At 43.6% G+C, this 22,878-nt stretch overlaps 1 protein-coding gene across 2 annotated transcripts; it reads left to right on the top strand.

Moving 5' to 3' along the window:
- The first annotated feature begins 9,531 nt into the window (after positions 1-9,531).
- Positions 9,532-19,500, top strand: FAM111A (FAM111 trypsin like peptidase A). 2 transcript variants are annotated; one of them, XM_059709254.1, is made up of 4 exons: positions 10,511-10,730; positions 14,357-14,471; positions 16,571-18,755; positions 18,997-19,500. In XM_059709254.1, the coding sequence occupies exons 1-3, from the start codon at positions 10,723-10,725 to the stop codon at positions 18,329-18,331; spliced, it is 1,884 nt and encodes a 627-aa protein (XP_059565237.1). In that variant the 5' UTR covers positions 10,511-10,722; the 3' UTR covers positions 18,332-18,755; positions 18,997-19,500. The 2 variants fall into 2 exon arrangements, 1 of the variants encoding a protein (XP_059565237.1); XR_009454454.1 differs by lacking the exons at positions 10,511-10,730; positions 16,571-18,755; positions 18,997-19,500 and adding an exon at positions 9,532-9,660 and having other exon boundaries at positions 14,357-14,541.
- The last annotated feature ends 3,378 nt before the right edge of the window (positions 19,501-22,878 follow it).

The raw sequence follows: 22,878 nt of genomic DNA, 5'->3' as shown, positions 1-22,878 counted from the left end.
TTGGCGGCAGCAACCCGGCCTTCTATTGGCCACAAGCTGTGTCCAGTGAGAAGCGCGGGCTTTCTAACTTCCTGCGGGGTGGCAGTTCTCGGGAGAGCCAGCTGAGCGCCATCTGCAAAGCTCCTCTCCCACTGCAGCGGCCACTGGCACCGTTGGGGCAGATCCTCTGCTTCTGTGAGTGTTTCTTCTGCATTTGGGTGGGGCCTGGAGGTCTCAGGGGGTGATTGGCATGGCGGTATGGAGGGGGGGGATAGACAGCTTTCCATTGTGGGACCCCCTTCCTGCTCCCCACCTTCCAAGCTGAATACTTTTACACCTGGGAAGTCACTTGGAGACCGTCTAGGCAGCTGTTCTAACTGACAGGCTGTGAGCACCTCCAGAAGTACTGCGTGGTGATCCTGGAGGGTGGGGCCCCCTGCTTTCCATGGTCACAAGTCCACAGAGGGGAGGCGATTCACAGGAACAAAGTGTAACCTGAGCCAAGCTCCTTAATTTACAAATGAGAAAACTGAGATGCCCAGCGGGGTGTAGGGAGAGAGTTTGCTGAGAGACACCCTCCAATTTTGTTGTTGTTGGTGGTGTTGCTGGTGTTGTTGGTGGCGGTGGGTGATTCTTCCCTGCCTTTAGGGCGGTGTGGCGGTGGCCAAGTCGCACAGACTCCACCGCAGGAGCGGGCTGTTTGCTGCCGGCTTCGGGGCCTTTGGGTCTCCGGAAGCTGGTGGAGCGCAGGGCATGGACAGACGCCCTCGGGATCCAGACCGCTGCCTCTGTGGGGTCTGGGCGATTTTCCGCAGCGGCCACCCGTCGTGGCCCGGGATGCTAGTCCCACCGCAGCCGCCCACCTCGCAGTGCAGTGCCTACAGCGCCCTGGGGCCGCGCTGGTGGGCTGTTTGCACCGCAGCTCAGGTCCTGGGCGGGCTGTTCGGCTTCTCGCATTGCCAGGCAATCAGAGCCCAGGGAAATCTCAGGGATGCTCCCACACCCTCCCCGCGCTGGCTCAGCTCCTCAAGCCTTCAACAGCGGACTCTGGGGGTGGAGGTGGGAGGGGGGTGAGAAAGGGATGGAGAGGCACAATTGTTCAAAGTTTGTCCAGAAAGTTGGCGGTGGACCGCGAGTGGGTGGGCGGGACGCAGCGGGATCTTCCTGATGGCTAGGGCGTCAGCGCGGGTGTGTCCTTTCGCTCCGTGGCGGCCGCTACCTCGCCATCTATTGGCCAGAAGCGGTACCCCCGTCTATTGCGCGGGCTTTTGCATTTACAGGCTGCGTGGCAGAGATTCTTTTGACAGCCCGCTGAGCTCCACCCCTGCAGTTGCTGTGACTCCCAGTGCAGCGGTCACCAGCGCCTTTGGAGCAGATTCTCTGCTTCTGTGAGTGGTTATTTTGCATTTGAGTGGGACCTGAAGTTTTTAAGGGGTGGTTGACATGGAGGCATTTTCTGGTGAGTCGTTGGCTAGGAATGGATAGGCAGCTTCCCATTGTAGCAACCCCCTGCCAGCTCCCTGCCTTCAAGGTCAAGAGTTTTACACCTGGAAAGTCACTTGAGACAGTGCAGGCAGCTGTTCCAACAGACCAGCTGTGAGCGGCTGGGGTGGGGTGAGGTGGGGTGTGTGTTAAAGTGCAAATTGCAGAACTGCACTCCAGAAGTACTGCCTGGTGATCTTGGGGTTGGATCCCCTACCTTCCTTTGTCACAGGTCCACAGCTGGGAGTTCACAGGCACAAAGTTTAATCTGAGCCAAGCTCCTCAATGTACAAATGAGGAAACTGAGATGCCCAGGTGGTGTGTAGAGAGAGGTTTCGTGGAAAATACCATCTAATTGTATTTCTTGTTGTTGTTGTTACTGGGGGAGAGGGGTTCTTTCCTATCCTCAGGAAGTTTCCACCATTGCTGCCCTGTGCCTTCTCAGTTGAATACATGAGGGGAGCCCCCTGCACTTAACTCTCTGTATGTCCTGTGAACAGAGACCACCTTGGTCTGTCAGCTCTATCTCCTCAAAACAGAAATTCCAGCCCGCTCTGCCTTGCTGCCCCTCCTTGCAGCCTGGCCTGGAATGTCTCCAGGCAGTCACCCCTGTAGCCATAGGGTGCACTTCACTTGTGACTGCCCCGAACTGCATGGTGTCCAGTTCCTTGCCAATCAGGGTTTCATATATTTTGTCCATTTTGTCCTGTTTCGTTTTCAGAAAGGAGAGTAAATTCGGTCCCTGTCACTCCATTTGGCCAGAAATCCGAGGTAATACCTGTTTAATGTTCTTGTCTACCAGTCTGCCACAGGTGTCACTTCTGGGTCTCTTTCTGTTCATTCATCGTTCTCCAGCTTCCTCCAAAGGAAGGTAGGGGATCCAACCCCAAGGTCACCAGGCAGTACTTCTGGAGTGCAGTTCTGCAATTTGCACTTTAACACACACCCCACCTCACCCCACCCCAGCTGCTCAATATTTTTCTGCTTCTTTTTATGCCTGATCATTTTTGATTGGTAAGCAAGCTTGGTTACTTTTATATTTTGGGGGGTGCTAGAGATGCTTGTAGTCCTGTCAATGCTTTTCAGCTTTGTTCTCACACACAGTTACAGTCCTTGGAAACAGTTGTATCCTTGCAAATCTTGCCTTTCAAGTTTGTCAGGTGGCACCATAGCAGCCTTTGGCAGAAGGGCTGGTTCTGTCCAGCTGTGGAGGCAGCAGCTTTCTGAGGACTCTGCCTCAGTAGCTCATGAATTATAAAGTTTTCTAGTTTGACCTTTGGGCACAGAAACTATTCTCAGCCCTGTCTGTGCCTCAGAATTGTTCTATCTTTTCCCTTTGTGGAGTTCCTCCCCTGGCTCCCAACAGTTTCATCACTGCCATGCACTGACAGAGACTTAGCTGAAATTTCTAGGGGAACACACTGCAGGTCTCCGACTCTCCATCTCTGTGTCTGTATAGCTGCTGCTCTCCTCTCCAGCCCTCTGACTCACAAACTTGAACCACCTACACCTCCCATGACCCTCAGCTTGTCTTCTCAATTTGGGAAACAGCCAGGCTCCCCACCCTGAGTTGTGGCCTGGAAACTGTCCCAGACGATGAGCTAGACATCAGTGGGGCTATCTCAGTTCACTCCCACTCCCAGGGAACAGAGGTCATGGTTCTGAGCTGCCTGCTTCCCAGTATTTGAAAGCTGTCATTTTCTATATCTTGTGTTGTTTTAGTCCTTTCAAGTGTGAGATAAGCCCATTCCTCTCTCTTCATCTTGCCAGTAGTGGAAGTGTGTTAGATTCTCTTGGCACTCATCATGAACCCCGTGAAACGTGAAGAGAACACGTCACTCAGTGCTACTGAATATGACCAGAGTACCAGACCTGAAGTTTCACAGGTATGTCTGCACTTTACACCTCTTGGCTGGAACAGCATTCTACAGCCATGGTGCTACATTAGGTCCTTGGAGGGGACTGTTCAATAACAAATGGCAGTTACGGTCTCTGCTTGTGTTGTTCCAAATATGTTTGGGGACAGCACCCACATATGTGTTTCTATAGGGATAGTGTATGAATTAACAATGCAAAAAACTGCCTTGTTAGACAGGTTGGCTAATCAACAATATAGATACTTAATTTTAGAAATATAGGCAGGTCTAAATAGTAACAGAGCTCATATTTACTGACAAATTATTATGTACCTGGAATTATGCTTGTCACTTGCTATGGACTATCTCATTTAACATTAAACGCAACTCTCTGTGGTTCATGTTATCACCATCCTTTCTTCACAAATGAAAAACAACAACAACAAAAACCCACAATGAAACCCAACTTTCCAAAAGTCACAAAAGCCATGGACTTCAGAGCAAGGATATTGAACCCAAGCAATCAAACAGAGCCCAGTTTTTGACCAGCACACTTTTTTATTTAAAAATGGGCAAAATGCTAATATTAAACTGAGCCAGACATAAGTGATTTTAGTGTACAGAGAGAAGAATACTTATTTATTTGTATATGAATATGTATATTCATTTGTATTTGAATATGTATACCTGTCTGTATATCTAGCCAATATTGTGATTTATTGAGCATTATATTTCTTTAGTGCTGTTGATACCGTATACACAATAGAAACTCAACAGATGTTGAATGGGAAGTTTTGAAAGATGATGTTCAAATGTCCAAATGATGTGTTAAGTATGTCCAGCTTTACCAGTCACTAAACCAGCGGTTCTCAACCTGTGGGTCGCGACCCATTTGGGGGTCGAACAACCCTTTCACAGGGGTCACCTAAGACCATCGGAAAACACATATATAATTACATATTGTTTTTGTGATTAATCACTATGCTTCAATTTGTAACAATGAAATTAGGGGTCACCACAACATGAGGAACTGTATTAAAGGGTCGTGGCATTAGGAAGGTTGAGAACCACTGCACTAAACAAGTGCAGATTTTAATTTGAGTGCCAACCAATATCCTAGGAACTATGCTAAAATTGCCAGGGCATTTTTGCTGATTTTACAGCAGTTTAGGAAAAAAATTATGAATCGCAAGTAAATGAAGTTACATATTCAAAAATTTAAGGAAACCTTTACTACATTTGCTTTCATCTTCGACATATATTGTTTGCTGATTGTATTATACAATACTGGTAGGGGGAAAAACTGCAGGAGGAGCGCGATAGCGCTCTTGGCACTTTTGGCGAAAGACAGGGAGGAGCGCGATTGCGCTCCCCGGCACTCTAGGGGTTAAAAACAGTCAAATTAGATGACATTTCATCTACAAATTGCCAAATATTTAAAATTATAATACTGAAATTATTATTATTAAACCACACACTAATCTTGTTGGACAATGGGGGTGAGTTGATGAGATTTTTCTGGAAAGCAGTTTGGCAGGGGAGTTGTTGTGAAATACATTTATAAGCTTAGTACCAGTATTTCCACTGCCAAGAATCTGGCCTAGGGAAATAATCAGATGGGCAGACAGAAATGTTTTAAGTGTAGAACTGTTTATCATATCAGAGTAGTGAAACATTGAAAACATTCTAAATATATATATAGCAAAGAGGAATGGATTAAAAATTTTTGTACACGAAAATATTATATTGTGTTTTCAAAGGTTTTCCACAGAATTGAAAGCACTGGCGGATGGCTTAGTGAAAAATCAACTCTTAGACAGAATAATATCATTTAAGTAACATAAGATTTTTATTAAATCTTAGGGGAGAAAACAAAATACATGTTTATCTCTGGCAATGGACTAATGATGGACATTTTTCTCCACTCTTGACTATCCACCATATTATCAATTACTTTTCCAATTATAAGGACATGAAACACTATTATTTAGGGTGACTCTGATAGAAAGTTTCATCTTTTCTTTCTTAAGGGTACTGGCATGGAGCAGACGTGTGCTGGCTCATCTGATGATCACCCTCCATCTGACAAGAGAGGATGCAGCAGCACCATTGCACTTAAATGCGAAGTCAGTGGGCATGAAACATCTCTTAAAACTCAGAACCCAAATGGTAGAGTCAGTGAAAGACGTAATTTCACTTTTAGTTGGGCTGAAAGATCCGGAAAATTAGACCATAGTGAAAATGCAGCATCCGGCGAACTCAATCAGACTATCTACTCAGCTCTGACAGCTAATGAAAATTTCTGTGTAAGGATGGAGAAGCATTTTAATAAGAACATTAATGCTTATGAAGAGAAAACAATAAGAGGATGTGTAAATTTAGGAATGCCTCTCAAGTGCCTTCCTACAGGTTCTCATTTAAAAATTTTTTTTAGTAAGAGAAAGGCGAACAAGAAAGAAAATGATACTTCTTCCACTGGGGAAAATGATCAGCTATTACGCCCATATGAAAATCCCAACGACATCGAATGCATTCTTTTTCATGTTCTGGCTATTGGGAAGGAAACTAAGACTATTGTTAAGAGCAGGGAATTTCATGAAAAGGCAAGTACACTTTGTGTCTATGCCTTGAAGGGTGAGACTATCCAAGAAGCCCTGTGTAAGGATGGTCGATTTCGGCCTGACCTGGACCAATTAAAGTGGAAACTCATAGAAAATCATAAGAAGGTTTATGAAAAACAATCCAGAGTGGAGGACGTATCTGGGAAAACCTTAGAAATGGAAATTCCTAAAAAGCCATCTGACAAGAAACGTACCCATAAGGAAATTGAGCAGAAGAATGAAAGTGCCACTGGTGAAATCAGTCCCCAGAATCAGATGCCATCTCATGTCCAGGTTCTCAAACCAGAGACAGATGGAGAGACTGAAGATGTAGAATACAGCCGAAAAAAAGTTTTCCCACCTCCAAGTCTAGGACATGACATTGAAAATAAAAGACGCCGGACAATTTCCGAAATTAAAGATCATTATCGGAAAAATCACAAAAGAAAATATAGCAAACAAATCTCACTTGTTTGGCAAAGGCCACGTCTGGGTATGCAATCTGTTATTAAGTGGGATATCCAGGAGAAGACAACTGATCCCTGGCTAAAGAATTGCAAAATGTTGACTACAGTTATAATTCAGCAATATCCAAATTTTAGTAAATATGCACTTCATATGAAAAAGTTTTTTCAGAAAGAACAGAGGAGAAACAAACTGTCACTATCTCAACAATTCAACATATATGAAAAGCACTTCGCAAAAGCGACTAAAAATTCTACTACAGTTGCAAACTATGAGCTGCGTACCCAACGTAGTAAGTCAGTCGGTTTCATCTTTTGGGACAATAATGGAAACACAGGCAATGCTACTTGTTTTGTCTTCAATGATGGTTACATTTTCACCTCTCTACATGTTGTACACATGATGGTGGGAGAAGGCACAGATCCAAGTTTGTGGCCAGATATAATAGGCAAATGTGCAAAGGTAACTTTTACTTATAAAGCATTCCACCCTCCTTCTGAAGAATGGCTTTTCATTGAGCCATGGTTTGAAGTGTCTGATAAAGGTCTGGATTATGCCATTTTAAAACTAAAAGCAAATGGAAATGGACTTCCTCCAGGTCTATTTGGACAAATTTCCTCTTTGCCATCTAGTGGTTCCGTTTATTTAATTGGTCACCCAGAAGGCCAGGTAAAAGAAATAGATGAGTGTACTGTGATTACTCTAGTGGATCGTGTAGGGAGGTACTCAGACCTTGTTCAGTATTCAGAACCCCATGCTTTCTCTATGTTTACCCCAAGAAGTTTCCCACCTGTGGCTTGGCGCGGAGATGCACTTAGTTATGATACTTGTTTTTCAAGTGGGTCCTCTGGCTCCCCAGTGTTTAATGTTTCTCACCAAGTTGTTGCTATTCACTCCTTCGGTCAGTTTTATGAACGTGAAGGTAAGGAGTATGCCTTTATTGAATATGGCTATTCTATGGAATCAGTTCTTCGTGATATTAAACAGAAAAATGAGGCCTTTTATAAACTGTTAACCAAAGAAAACAATGAGAACCTTGATCAAGAGAAAAATAATAAAGCAGAGTTGTCACTCCAAAATCATCAGATGGAACCCATGGAACATTAGAAGAAAATATGCCAATAATTTAGAGTATCTGGGGCTGCTTTCTTAAAGTATAATAACTGGGCTTTCTTGATTAAGAAAACATTTAGAGAATCATGTGGATGTGCAAAATACATAGTAGAGCTGAAATAAATACTGACATTCTTTCTCATTGCCTTAAAAAATTTGAAACAATCTCAGGCCTCAGTTAAAATATGCATCTTCCTTATACACATACAAAGAATCTGGTATTTGCCACCCTAAACATCACCCTGGTGAAGTGCTTCTTGTTCTGTGTCTAACAAGTTAAAGGGGAAACACATCTACAAGAAGCTTAGTGAAATGATGCTCCTTAAGTTCTGTTCATTCCCAGGGCGCATTCTCTCCCCAGAGATGCCAGACAATAGCCACAGCACCATTCTCGAGTCTACTGCCTCTTGCCCTTCCTAACTTTTTCACATCTTCAGATTCTACAAAGACAATCAATCAGCAAGTCCCCTCAGACAATAATTTGCTCTCCACCTTTACATACATGTTGCTACCATCAGGTTTCCCCCTAACTTTTTCATACTATTTTTACAATTTGGCTCTGAAAGTGTGCTCTCTGCAAATCCCACCCAGCACCCAGAATCAAAGCAGTGATGGCAGTTCTCAGTGTATTCTTTACATTGGGTCTGAAAGATCAGACAGAGGCCGAAAACCGAGAAGGACCTGCCGGGCTGTCTCGCAAGGAGAGAACAGCAGCACGTGCAGAGGTGAACACTCCCTTTGAGGGGCGGGATGGGAAGAAATGGGGGCTTAGTGTACACGGCACACGGTGATTGGTGGCTTAATGTATGGTCCATATAGGAACAAGGTCTTAGGGTATTTGGCCGATGTGGATTGGTGGTCCAATGTATACTCCATATAAGGTACCTGGTTAGTCGCTCAGGTATTTCCAAGCTGCAGGTTACATCATACTCCGCCCACCAGTTGGGGAAAGGGAGGATCTATCAAGGTCAAGTTAGGAAACGTTTTCCCCATTATCCCACCAACACGACCAACTTTCACATAAACATCTATTTTTTTCTCTAAGTTATATAAGAGTTGTCACTATCATCACCTACCAATTACATCCTCCCCCTCTTTGACCAACTGCTCTAACATGGCACCCAATACTGAAGGCATCTGCACTTCCTCCGGTTCTTAAACAGTAAGATGTTTCCTTGAGCCCCTTGCAAAGCACTCTTTGATCGTCTGTTGGGAGATGCCTGACTGTGGAGTCCTCCATCAGGACCCTCTATTAAGGCGCGTCCTGGACACCAGGAGTGCGGTGCTGGCCTCTCCCTTCCTCCTGCTGGGCACCGTCAGCTGTGCAGCAGCCCCTCCGACAAGTTGGCTCATTTGCCTGCGGGAAAGTGGGAGGCAGAGTGGGGGTCCCCAAGTCTCACTAGACCTCAGCTCTCTGCTTTGGGGCCACTCTGTCCTATGGGAGTTGGTGTAGCGCAGGGCGCGAATGGACGCCCGCGGGACCTGGACCTAGTCTACGCGATTTTCCGTAGCGGCCCCAGGTCTGGCCCGGGATGCTAGTCCCACCGCAGCCGCCCACCTCGCTGTGTCTGAAGGCATCGCCCACCCGGCACAAAGCACACAGGGCGGGGGGCGGGAGAGCTGTGACAGGGCGCACAAAGCAATTCTGGTCGCCTGGAGCACTGTTCCCGGCTCAGAGCAATCTGTTCCCGCCAGGAAATCACGGGTCCTCTGGCTCCTCCCACACCCGCTCAGTCCTGACTCAGCTTCTGCGGTGACTACAATGGACCCAGAAGGGCGGGGGAACTATGGAGGGACAGGATTGCGAGAGTCTGTCACTGAAGGTCGAAGCTGGCTGTGGACCAAGTTGCGAAAGACGCAGTGAGACGCAGCAGGACCCTAGTGACAGCGAGGGCTGCTGCGCGGGGCCGGTCCTGGACTTTTAGAAACTCCCCAGTCCTCCCTGGACTTCCGGAAACTCCCCAGTCCGCCCGCCCTTTCTGGCAAGCCTTTTGGCGGCAGCCACCTGGCCTTCTATTGGCCACAAGCTGTATCCGGTGAGAAGCGCGGGCTTTCTAACTTCCTGCGGGGTGGCAGTTCTCGGGAGAGCCAGCTGAGCGCCATCTGCAAAGCTCCTCTCCCACTGCAGCGGCCACTGGCACCGTTGGGGCAGATCCTCTGCTTCTGTGAGTGTTTCTTCTGCATTTGGGTGGGGCCTGGAGGTCTCAGGGGGTGATTGGCATGGCGGTATGGAGGGGAGGATAGGCAGCTTTCCATTGTGGGACCTCCTTCCTGCTCCCCACCTTCCAAGCTGAATACTTTTACACCTGGGAAGTCACTTGGAGACCGTCTAGGCAGCTGTTCTAACTGACAGGCTGTGAGCAGCTCCAGAAGTACTGCGTGGTGATCCTGGAGGGTGGGGCCCCCTACTTTCCTTGGTCACAAGTCCACAGCGGGGAGGGGATTCACAGGCACAAAGTGTAACCTGAGCCAAGCTCCTTAATTTACAAATGAGGAAACTGAGATGCCCAGCGGGGTGTAGGGAAAGGGTTTGGGGAAAATACCATCTATTTGTATTTTTGTTGTTGGGCGGGCGGGGGGGGGGGGGGGGGGGGGGGGGGAGGTTCTTTCCTGCTGTTAGGTTGTCTCCACCATTGTTACCCTGTGCCTTCTCAGCTGAACACCTGAGGGGAGCCCTCTGCACATAACCCAGAGTTCTCTCTCTGTGTCCTGTTTGAGGAACAGAGACCAGCTCTAGCTCCTCAAAACCCGCTCTGCCTTGCTGCCCCTCCTTGCAGCCTGGTGAATGTCTCCAGGCAGCCACCCCTGTAACCATAGGGTGCACTTCACTTGTGACTGCCCCCAACCCAATGGTGTCCAGGTCCTTGCCAACATAGACTCCGGTCGATCTGTCCCGAAGGTTGTTTCAGGCTGGTGGGACTTTCTGAAACCAACATCAAATTCTTCACCTGACTACTGCTTCTTCCGTGTCCAAAGAAAGCAAAGAAGATGGCATGGGGCGAAGTGGGGGAGGGGGAAGTTTAGGCAGATATGAAAGCGAAAGTAACCCTGAGGCCAGCAGAGCGGCAGTTCCGCGTCTTTTCAGATCTCTTCCCCACCCTCTGCCTGTCCAGCGGGTCCGGGACTGTGTCCGGGTCCGGGTCCGGGTCCGAGCTAACAGGGTGCGCTCTCCTGGGCCAGCTAGCTATCTCCGCAGCTCCCACAAGGGCCGACCTCCGGTGTTGGTGATGCCGAGGTGATCCGTGGAATGGGTGAAGGCGGGGTGCTGGGACGCATGGGGTGCTCTGCTGGGCCTGCGTGCGGGTGCTCGGGAGTCTGCAGGCCTGGGGTGTGGAAGAAGCTGCCCGCCCCCTACCCCAGGTGGGCCAGACAGCGCTGCCCACCTGCGGGGTCCAGCGGGCACAGGTTTTATTTCCGCGGATGCTTCTTGTCACGGGCTGTGTTCTGGGGGAGAGTGGCAGTGGGCTTGATGGAGGCCTAGGGTCAGACCAGGTCCCTGCTCTCTACAGCCTAGCTCAGCTCTAGTGGGCCAGCCCAGCGCCAGAGAGACAAGAAGGGAGAAAAGGAGAGGGAGAGACAGGAGGGGAGGGGAGAGAGGAGGACCCAGAAAGACCAGAAGAACCAGGTGTAGAGAGAAAGGAGGGGAGGGGGAAGGGAGGAGGGGGAGACAGAGAAGAGAGATGAGAGGGGGAATGAATTACAAGGGGGAGCCATTGAGTGGGCTGGAAATGGACCAGCCCACCCAAGTTTACAAACAGAAAACTAAGGCTGAGAGAAGCTGAAGCAATTTGTACACCTGAAACCTATATAATTTTATTAGCCAATGTAACCCCAATAAATTCAATAAAAATAAAAAGAAGTTCCTGGCACATACAGTAATAGGTTCTCAATAAATATGCTTAACAGAATGAATGAAAGTGAAATGGCTTGGACAAAGAATTAGTAAGGCTTATATTTTGTTATGTATTATTAAATTGCCTTGCAGAAAGGCAATTAATCTATTTTTTGTTACTTACATCTTATTTTTTAACTTTGTTATGGTTTAAATATTTAAGAAAGTTTCAAACCTTTTACCTTATGGTTCTAAGTCTTAGGGGTAGTGATGTGTATGAGTAAGAGCCTAGCAGCTTGTAAAAACCAATTGCCAAATTTTCAGAAACTGAGAAACAGTTGTAAAATGTAGCATTATTTTAAAATTATGTAAACTTACAATAAATAAATTATATTGAAAATAAAAGTAATAAATGCTCAAAGCATCCAAAAAATGAACAAATGGAAAACTAAGGCTGAGAGAGGCTGAAGTGCGTTTCCTGAGAAATGCATTACCAAAAATGTTGAAGGCAGGGCTCCCACTGCATAGTGGAATGGCTAAGAGTATGAGCATAGTCTCTATTTTCATCTCAAAATTTAAAAATGGTATTTATTAGTGTAATTAAGAAAGAGCTAAATTAGAGACTAAATTCATGCTTTTTAATTTATTCTTTTTCAATTATAGTTTACGTTTAATATTATTTTGTATTAGTTTCAGGTGTATAGCATAGTGATTAAACAATCATATACCTTACAAAGTGTTCCCCTGGATAAGTCTAGCACTCACCTGGCGCCACAGTTATTACAATACTATTACCTATATTCCTATGCTGTACTTTCCATCCCCATGACTATTTTGTACCTACCAATTGCACTTCTTAATCCCTTCACCTTTTTCACCCAGCCCTCTCCCCACCCAATCTGGCAGCCAGCAGTTTGTTCTCTGTATTAGTCTGTTTTTGTTTTATTGTTCATTTATCTCATTCTTTAAATTTCACATACAAGTGAAATCCTATGGTATTTGTCTTTCTCTGTCTGACTTATTTCACTTAGCAGAATGCCCTCTAGATCCATTCATGTTCTCGCAAATGCTAAGATTTCATTCTTTTTATGGCCGAGTAATATTCCATTGCATATGTACCAGAGCTTCTTTAGAATGTGGTCTTTAGATAGGTTCTACTTGACAAGCTCAAGTAGAACTTACCTAAATTGACGCTGCCCCACTTAAGGGGAACCAGAGCATAAATTAAGCAACAACATGAAGAAGTAAACCAGAAGGTGAAATTTCTGCAAACAACTTCTCTGTTCTCTTCAACAAATCAATGCTTTTTCTAGAATGAAATAAAGTTAAGAGATATAATAATTAAAGACAACTTATGTACTTCAATTGTATCTTGGTCTGAATAAATTAGTATTGTGATTATCTATGAAAAAGTCCTAAATTTTCAGAGATAGAAAGTGATGATTAGGGTTAAAATGTCATGATGTCTCTAACTGTAAAACAATCTAATAATTTTTTTAAATGATGCAATTTGCCAAAAAAAAGAGCACTTGTTAGCTCTATATGATAAGTAGGTGGCGGCTCATATGATTCTTTTTTTTCTATTTGAAAATGGTTATAAAAAGTCATCAAAAGTATATTCTCTGAGGCTTTGTGACCTTGAGTAAATAGCTTAATCTCTATGGGTGTTCAGGTTCTTTACAGTAAAATGGACTAATCATACCTATCTCACAGGGTTGTAAGAATTATATTGGGGCCCTAGCTGGTTTGGCTCATTGGGTAGAGCATTCGCCAGTCATTGATTCCAGTCAAGGGCAGGTACCTTGGTTGCAGGCTCCATCCCGGACCCTGGTTGGGTGCATGCAGGAGGCAACCAATCCATGTGTCTCTCTCACATGGATATTTGTACATAGCTCTCCCTCTCCCTTCCACTCTTTCTAAAAATCAATGGAATCCTCAGGTGAGGATTAACAAAACAAAACAACAAAAAGGATTTATATTGGGTAGTTTATGAAAAGCACATAGCAGGGCATAGTGCAGTGGTTCTCAACCTCCTGGCCCTTTAAATACAGTTCCTCAAGTTGTGACCCAACCATAAAATTGTTTTCATTGCTACTTCATAACTGTAATGTTGCTACTGTTATGAATCGTAATGTAAATATCTGATATGCAGGATGGTCTTGGGCAACCCCTGTGAAAGGGTCGTTTGATCGCCAAAGGGGTCGCGACCCACAGGTTGAGAACCTCTGGCATAGTGCATCATACGCATACTCCATTCATTGATTGATTGTATCTTTATAAATGTATCTTTACTGAGGGATTGCCATGTGACAGGCATTGTGTTAGATGAAGACAGGCAGCTGCTGCCCTTCCATGGCTTCCATTCTAGTGATATTTATCATGATTAAACATTTCACTCTTTTATTTACATTGTTCATTCTCCTCTGGGGAAATATCAGAGGAAACAGAGAGGGGGAAATACCTCTTTAAACAAACAAAGTAAAGCAGCAACTAACATTCCTAACTCTCCAGGCAAACTCTCACTGTACATCTATTTTGTCTTTATGGTTCGTTTCCCATCATTTTCCTGAAATTACACCATCCCCCTATGCCATATGCAATTTAAGTGGAGGCCAGATTTTAACATCAGCATAGCTAGAACACACTTTTGAATTCTCCAACTGCAATTCCTTCTCTAGTGTATCTGCTTTTGAATTTTATCTCTGCCATATAGCTCTGGCCTTGAGGAGGTCACCTATCTTGTCTGAGTTGTACTTTACTCATTTGCAAAAGCAGCTGTACCTACTTGGCATGGTATCTGTGGACACTGGCAATTAGAGATAATTTTTGTAAAGTGTTCAGGATTGTTCTCTATCAAGGAGAGCCTTTATGATTGGGGTGATTATAGTTGGTGGATAAACTGTCGACTTGGTAAGTCAACATCTCTGAGAAGGGGGAAGCTGGAGCTACAGGGAAAGGCCCCTGTTAATCTGTCCTCTGTACAAATAATGGTTGCTATGATGATACTGCTCTAACCTGAACCTTTGTAGTGTTTCAGCTGAACTGCCTATTCATCTTCAAGCCATCATGAGCTCTAAGAAACGCAGGTCACAGAAAGTCTCATTCAATGCAAGGAATAATATGAAAATTGAGCACTATTTTCAGGTAGGTCTGTAAATACTATTTATAGAATATATCAATATTATACTTAGCCATCCTTGACACTGGGTTTATAGTCTTCCTGCCAAGACATTACCTCATTGAATGTAGGGAATGTTAAATAAGTTAAGATCTTTCTCATTCATTGTATTCTTTCCGTTGGGAGGGGTGGCAGTGAAGAATTTTAACAAAAATCTTATTCTTGCTGAGTTTGGTGCCCTATCAAAGCAGTCTTTACCAAAAAGCTATTGTAACATTTCCTGAACAACAACAAAAATCCAATATAATGTATTACAGTAAAATATGGAATAAAAACAAAATTAATGTTATTTCATAGCTTGAGGATATATACCATGCAACTATGGCTGATCTTTTTGATAACAATAATACATCTGCATAGGGCTTTATAATTTATAAAATATTTTTTAAATATTTAGTCTTACTATAAGCTTACTAAGCAAGCAGGGAGGACTTTCTTATCCTCGATTTGTTTATGAAGAGAGGAAAAGAAGTGTGTTGCTTCTTAAGGCAGTAGTGGAATGAATACTTGGACTCAAATTTACTGACATTAAGTGGGGGCCCTTTGTACTAATAGAACTCTGTTATATAGCAAGCCATCGTATTCCTTCTTGAGTCTAAAGTGCTCCTTGAATTTATTACGGAAGACTGAGAGATGGTGAGCATTTGAGAATGCAACTTAAAATCCTTTCTTTCATTCTCATTCTAACTAGAACATCCAAGTATGTAGAAAAGCCAAGCCAAGCCTAGTTCTATTTTTCTCCGTCCCACTCCATGACAGTGCAAGCTAACAATCATGTAAGACCCAGGGTTCCTCTTTGAAACTGTTTATGTCTGCCCAAGAATTCTTTGAATAGTTAGAAATCCGTCCTACTGCTCCAATGGGCTGTGCAACAAGGATGCTTCTGACAGCATTCGGCTGGAGGGATGCCCTTTCAGAGTTCATATTTATGCCCAGAATAAATTTATATTTCCTTATGTTTCTTTCGTTTTAATCCAGAATATTAGTACCATTACAAAGAAGGAAAATAAAAGTTAATTCACTAATGTGCCAGTCCCTGTGCTAGGGATTGTCCCACAGGATGTTACACTTAATCTTTGCAACAATCCTGGCATTGTTATTCCCATTACCAGCCAGTGGCATCTGTTGCCACTCAAGCCATGATAAATATTTCTTGGCCAATATGTATCTTTTAGACATAGGATCATATGCTCTAAAATTTTTATTGAATTTCTGCTATTTGATTAATCCTCCTTATGTAATTCCTCTCTCCTCCCTCATCCCTGGTTTTTAAGACAAGGACATATAAAAACAGGAATTACGGATATAAAATTTACAGGAAAAGAATATGTAGTCTAATATAAAAATATTGTACTAAATATTGGAGTTCTGATACTGTCTTTATTAATTGGTTATTATGTCATCCTAAGAAAGGCACTTACAGGAAAAACTTTCAGTGCCTCAGTTTCTCCATCAAAAGGACAGAGATGCCATATTTGTTGCTCTTCGTTTCATAAGATTTTGGAATAAATTGATGTAATAGAGGAAATAATTTAAGTTCTTTACATGAAAGATGCTAGGTGAATCAGGGTTTTACTATTAGAAATAACTATGTTATTTTGACCAAATAGTTAACTGATGATGGTTTTGTTTAACATTAAATGCCCAGTAATAAGCCATAGTACCTTATTCTTGCTGAGTTTGGTGCGATAAGAACAAAGTTTTGGTGCAACCCATCACTGTGATTAGAAAAAGTAAAAATTATTCAGAGACCTGATAGAACTCTGTAAGAGAGCTGGCAGACTTTTAAGCATCTCTTCTGTTTTTGATGGACCTAGAAACAGTTGTTTCTTTCCTATTTCTCAGGGGGAAAATGCACCAATCTGGCACAATTAAAAGCTTACCTAACTGATGGGATGGGAAGCTCAGCTTATATTTTGGCTCCCAAGTCAAATTTCAGTTTAATTCTATTTACCGTCCTTTGGTTCTGAGTTTCCTAGAGAAATTTTGTGAGTTGCATACTAAAAAGAAAGACAAAATTAAGAGTTGCTTCCATCATTTTACAGTCTTTAACATTTCCTTTTAGGTCAATAAAGAACAAGAGAATAATCCCAGTATTCCTCAAATGAAGACGGGCTCCAGAAAAGGCCCAAGTGATATAACTAATACTCAGGCTCAAGGACCCATAGACCAGGCTATATCCAGAGATAAAGTACTTTACATTACCTTGGAAGTACACCACAGGAAAAACAAAAAAAGGAAACACAGGCTCACACATAATGAGAGGGCTAGCTTATCCGTGGCACTTGACACTCTTCAGGCTGTCAAAGAAGAGAGAGAACGACAGCAAGGCAAAGAAGTGCTGGTGAAGGGCATAGAAGGAATTGAAGGCTACATAAACCTTGGAATGCCCCTCAGTTGTTTTCCTGAAAACTGCCACCTGGAAATTACATTTGCCCGGAGTAAACGTAAGCAGAAAGAAGAGAACCAGGTATTTGGCCGGCATGACAAGGCATCTGTTGACTGTGTCAAATTTTTTATCCATGCAATTGGGAAGAAGAGAAAAAAGATTGTCAAATGCGGGGAACTTCACAAAGAAGGGTGCAAACTCTGCGTCTATGCTTTCAAAGGAGAAACCGTCAAGGATGCTGTGTGCAAGGACAGCAGATTTCTTCCCTTTCTGGAGACTGCTGATTGGAGACTCATTGAAAACCTGGACTCCATTGTAGAAAGCACACAGCGAGTTGATGACTTAGAGGGCAAGCTCTTTCAGGTTGAGGTTGAGAAAAAGGGGGGCTCTAAGGTAGCAGCCACTCAGAATTTTGATTCGGCAGCCTCTCAGAATTCGGAGTTGGAGGAAAGAAACACCTGTCTGTTAAAAGAAGAAATTGTGGCCCAGTGCCCTAGTTTGAAAAGAGAAACTGAAAAAATTAGAGAAAGCTTCAAAAGGGAATTGAAAACAAGAACGGGGAAAGCAATATTTGAGGCTCATAAAACGAACTTTGGGAAACGGGCAAAAAACTCTATCCCGGTTAAAACACTCAAAATTCTTTCTCATCATAGTGCTTCAGTTGGGCACATAGAATGGGACAACAATGGGAATATGGGTTGTGCCACCTGCTTTGTTTTTACAGGGTTGTTCATTTTTACTTGTCGGCATGTAATAAATTACATTGTGGGAAATGGAATAGAGCTAAGTAAGTGGGCAGACATAATTGGTCAATGTGTAAAGGTGACATTTGGTTACGAAGATAGACAAGAAAAAAATGAGTATTTTTCCGTTGAACCTTGGTTTGAGATATCTGATGTACATCTTGATTATGCTGTTCTGAAACTGAAGGACGATGGACAACAAGTACCTGTTGGACTATATAACGGAATTGGTCCTGCTCCATCTAGTGGGTTGATATATATTATTGGCTATCCAGGAAATGAGGTAAAGTCTACTGATGGTTGTGTTGTAATTCCTCAGGGTCAGCGAGTACAGAAATTTCAGGAACATTTTCAGGCTGGGGGTAATGATGACAACATACAGTATATCCATATGTACACTCAAAGAAGTTTCCAGGAAATTGGTCCCAACCCTGATGTGGTTACCTATGACACCAGTTTTTACTTTGGGTCTTCTGGCTCACCAGTGTTTGATTCAAATGGTTCATTGGTGGCCATGCATACTGCTGGCTTTCGTAATCTCTACACGCGTGAATATTCCAGTATCATTGAGTTTGGCTCCATTATGAAATCCATCCTCCATAATATTAAACAAAATTATGGAACATGGTATGAAAAATTATGCATAACTCAGCAGGAAGTAGAAATGGGGTGTGTTGAGGAGGGAGAACAGTGAGAAATCAGTCTGTTTCTGAGCTTTAAGAGAATTACCTATGGAATGTAATTCCACAGGCGATGGTAGTTTTCTAAACTCCAAAATGGTTAATTTCATCAATAATAATAATAATAATTTGTATAATTGACCACTTTCTATGCACCAAGCATTTTTCTAAGCACACGAAGAAACAAGTTGTAACAATTCTATGAGTTTGGCTATTATATCCGTATTTTAAAGTAAAGCAATGTGAAGAATGATAAGATTAAGTGATAATTATGTTTAGGGCACTAGAACTAGTATAACCATTGTGGTTTTTTCCACCTCCCATATCTCTTCCCTAAGTTCAATTGCTTGAAGGCAGGATCTAACACCTGTTCATCTCATTATCCCCAAAGTCTGGCACATAGAAAGTAAGTGATTAGAAAATGTGTGGCCGAAACCGGTTTGGCTCAGTGGATAGAGCGTCGGCTTGCGGACTGAAAGGTCCCAGGTTCGATTCCGGTCAAGGGCATGTACCTGGGTTGCGGGCACATCCCCAGTGGGAGATGTGCAGGAGGCAGCTGATTGTTGTTTCTCTCTCATTGATGTTTCTAACTCTCTATCTCTCTCCCTTCCTCTCTGTAAAAAATCAATAAAATATATTTAAAAAAAAAAAAAGAAAGGAAAATGTGTGAGTCAATCAGTAGCAAAACTTAGGGCTCCAGTTAATCTTTTTTTTTTCCTAATTGATTTTTATTGTTGAGAGTTGCCAGGGTGTTTCTCCCTGCATCTAAAAGAGTTCAGAAGCCATGGCCTGCTTGGCTCAGTGGATAGAGTGCTGGCCTGCGGACTGAAGGGTCCCAGGTTCAATTTTGGTCAAGGGCAAATGCCCAGGTTGTGGGCTCTATCCCAATTAGGGGCCTTGCAGGAGACAGCCGATCAATGATTATCTGTCATCATTGATGTTTCTATCTCTCCCTCTCTCTTCCTTCCTGAACTCAATAAAAATGTATTTAAAAATAAATAAATAAAAGCGTTCAGGACTCTGTAGAAGGGGCTGCATGTAAATTAATAAAGAGACTAGAAATATAAATTTGGATGGCATTTTGGGAAACCAGAGGAGACCTAGCTTCAGTAGCCAAGATCTCTGAATCTCTGGACCCCTAGCTCTTTATTAACACAAATTTCCCTAAAGCAAAGCAGATACACATATTTGCCGGGAGCCGGTCCATCCTTGCTGTTTCAAGGGACCTGGCATATATGGCATACGGTTCTTAATATGTTTGCTCACCTTCTTGGCGCTGTGTTTTAACCAAGGTCACCTCTCCTAGAAAGGTTGAATCCCCAGGTAGGGATTTTCCCCTGAAGTTAGGGAGGGAATAAAACCCCTCAACTAAGTGCCAGGCGGGTAATTAATCCCTTTAACTACGAACAATCATGCTTAAACTACATAATCTTTTCTCCCTGGAATGGAGATAAGAAACGCCCTAACCTTTGTAATAGAGATTGATAGGATTGAATCAACTGGTATAAATACAGTTGTAACAAGACAGAAACACACAGAACTTAGAACAGAATTCAGAGAGACAGAACTCAGAACTCAGAACTTAGGACACAGGGCTTGGAAGACAGGACCAAGAGAGACAGAGCCTAGGCACAGAACCTACACAGAACGTTCTCTAGAGACAGAAGAACTTCGCTGGAGAGAGCATGCCGGAGGATCCTGGAGAGGGACTGGCCTCGGAGCCTAGAGACAGAGCCTAGCGGGAGAACATGGCAAGGGATCCTGGACTGAACCTGACTACAGAGATTGGCAGGAGAACTGACTGGAACCTGGACACTGAACCTGACTGGAGAGCCTGGACAGAACCTGGCTGGAGAACCTAGCGAGGGAACATGGCTACAGAACCTCGCTGGAGATCCTGGCTGGAGATCCTGGCTAGGCTGCTGATCAACTGAACGCTGTCTCCGTGTCATTCCTTCTTCGCCGACTCCGTCCACACCTTTGGGGACCCCTGGACCTGCTGGGGCCGGACCCCGGCACATATTGAAAGGTAAGGTTTGGTATACAGCAGGCACTGTCAGATTGAAAGAACTGCCTTCAGTTGTCAGGCAGCAGGCAATAATATATGCAAATCTTTAGGTTTGGGGAAATGCTTTCAGCTATTCCAGCAGGCAACAATATGTACCTTCAGCCCTGCTGAAGCCCCAAGTTCCATCAACCTTTTCATGAAACTTCTTGCATTTCTGACATGCTGGAATTAGCCTCCAGCAGAAAGTATTATAGATGTCCCCTATTTTCTCTCCATTTGCCCCCCTCCACCCAGCTACCACCCTATCCCAGGATTTCATCACACTTGTCTGTGCCCATGGGCTATACATATTTGCATATAAGTTCTTTGGTTAATCCCTCCTCACTCCCCTCTGAGATCTGTCAGTCTGTCCATACTTCCATGTCTCTGGACCTATTTTGTTCATCACTTTATTTTTTCATTAGATTCCACATTTAAATGAGATCACGTGATATTTGTCTTTCTCTGACTGGCTTATTTCACTTAGCATAATAATCTAACTGAGGAGCTACATACTTGGTTAGAAGTTATCTCAAATAAAATCTTAGAATTTCCAAAATCCTCATACTACTAAAATTGTCAGGATAGAAGTGTCCTGAAATTCAGAGAGTAATATCCACTCCTTGTGTATTTATAGGCTATCAGAGAGCTATCTTAAAGATCTTATCGTTTTATTCAGGTGTCCTTAGTTTTAAACAAATGTCCTCTTTCTGTTGCAGAACTCCATCCAATCTACCACGTTACATATGACTGTTATGTCTCTTTAGGCTCCCCTTGGCTGTGACAGTTTTTGGAAGTTTCTTTATCTTAATGACTTTAACAGGAAGACTGCGGATCAGGTGTTTTGTAGGATGCTCTTCTACTGGAATTTTATACTTTTGTAATGAATAGACTGGGCTAGTAGGTTCTAAAGAGAAGGCCACTCTAAAATTTCCCTGGGCTTCACCTACTTATCCCTTTCCTCTCCTCTGATCCCTTGATGACCACTGATCTTTTCATCATCTTCATGCTTTTGCTTTTTCCAGAATATCATCTAAGTGTAATCATATAGGATATAGCAGTGATGGCGAACCTATGACATGCGTGTCAGAGGTGACACGCGAACTCATTTTTTTGGTTGATTTTTCTTTGTTAAATGGCATTTAAATATATAAAATAAATATCAAAAATATGTCTTTGTTTCACTATGGTTGCAAATATCAAAAAATTTCTATATGTGACACGGCACCAGAATTAAGTTAGGGTTTTTCAAAATGCTGACACGCTGAGCTCAAAAGTTCGCCACCACTGGTATATAGCTTTTTCAGATTGACTTCTGTCATTAGCAATGTGCAACTGAAGTTCCTCTGTGACTTTTCATAATCTAATAGCTTTTTTTAAAAAAAAAATCACTGAATAATATTCTATTACATGTGTACTAGAGGCCCGGCGCATGGAATCGTGTACAGATACGGTCCCTTGGCCTGTGATCAGGGCCATCTTCCCCCGCTGCTGGCAGCCAGCCAGGCCACCCACCCTGGTTCCCATTCTCCATCAGGTGATGGGAGCCTGAGGTTGGCTGTTCCTGCCTGCTCGCTGGCCACACCCCCACTGCGGGTCACCCTCTGTGTGTGGGGTGACTGGCAGGGCAGGGGTCTTGACCTGGCACCACCCGCATCCCCTGCCACCCACCCCAGTTCCCTGTTCATCATCGGCGATCAGAGCCTGCAGGCCAGGGGGAGGGACCAAGCCTGTTCTGCCCGCTTGCCAGTCCCATCTCCCCGCCACCACCCACCCCGTTCCCCATTCATCATCGGGCGATGGGAGCCTGCCAGCCGGGAAAAGGGACCAAGAGGTGGTCAATGCACCTCAGTGACCGGTCGAATGGTTGTTCTGGTTGTTCTGCCTTTATGGTTGTTGGGCTTTTATTATATAGAATACCATAATTTGTTTATCCATTCACCTTTTGTTAAATCTCTCAGATGCTTCCAGTTTGAGGTGATTATAAATAAAGCTGCTATAAGCATTTGTGTACAATTTTTTGTGTGAACATATGTTTCAATTCAAATGGGTAAATACCAAAGAGGGTGATCACTGGGCTGTATGGTAAAATCTGTTTAACTTCGTAAGCATCTGCTGAACTGTCTTCCAACGTGGCTGTACCATTTTGCCCTCCCACCAGCAATGGAGGAGAGTTCATATTGATTCACATCTTCACCAGCTCTTGATATTGTCACTTTTTTTGGATTTTGAATATATCCATCCTGTTGAAATGCATGATATTCTTCAGGATATTATGGGATTTATCATGAAATTGGGACTGTCTTGGATGATCTAGCATATATATAGTTTATAGTTATGGTATCAGTTCATATTCTGTCGGGAAAATAAAGCCACTATGAATATTAGAAGAATAAGGTATTTAATTAGGAATGAGGAGTTAGATGAATGTGGGAGGAGCAGGGGAAGAGATCTGTAAGGCTGCAGGAGGAGGGTGTCAGCCAAAGCACGGGGACGGGGAGAAAAGAGACGGTC

This window comes from Myotis daubentonii, chromosome 9 (assembly GCF_963259705.1).
Source record: "Myotis daubentonii chromosome 9, mMyoDau2.1, whole genome shotgun sequence".
In the NCBI taxonomy this organism is placed as follows: domain Eukaryota; kingdom Metazoa; phylum Chordata; class Mammalia; order Chiroptera; family Vespertilionidae; genus Myotis; species Myotis daubentonii.
This window is presented reverse-complemented; position numbering and strand designations above follow the sequence as displayed.

What these genes read in the sequence shown, in the direction of transcription:
- FAM111A (XM_059709254.1), top strand. An exon ending in AAATTGAGCACTATTTTCAG is followed by an intron (nt 14,472 to 16,570) that starts GTAGGTCTGTAA and finishes ATTTCCTTTTAG; the next exon opens with GTCAATAAAGAACAAGAGAA.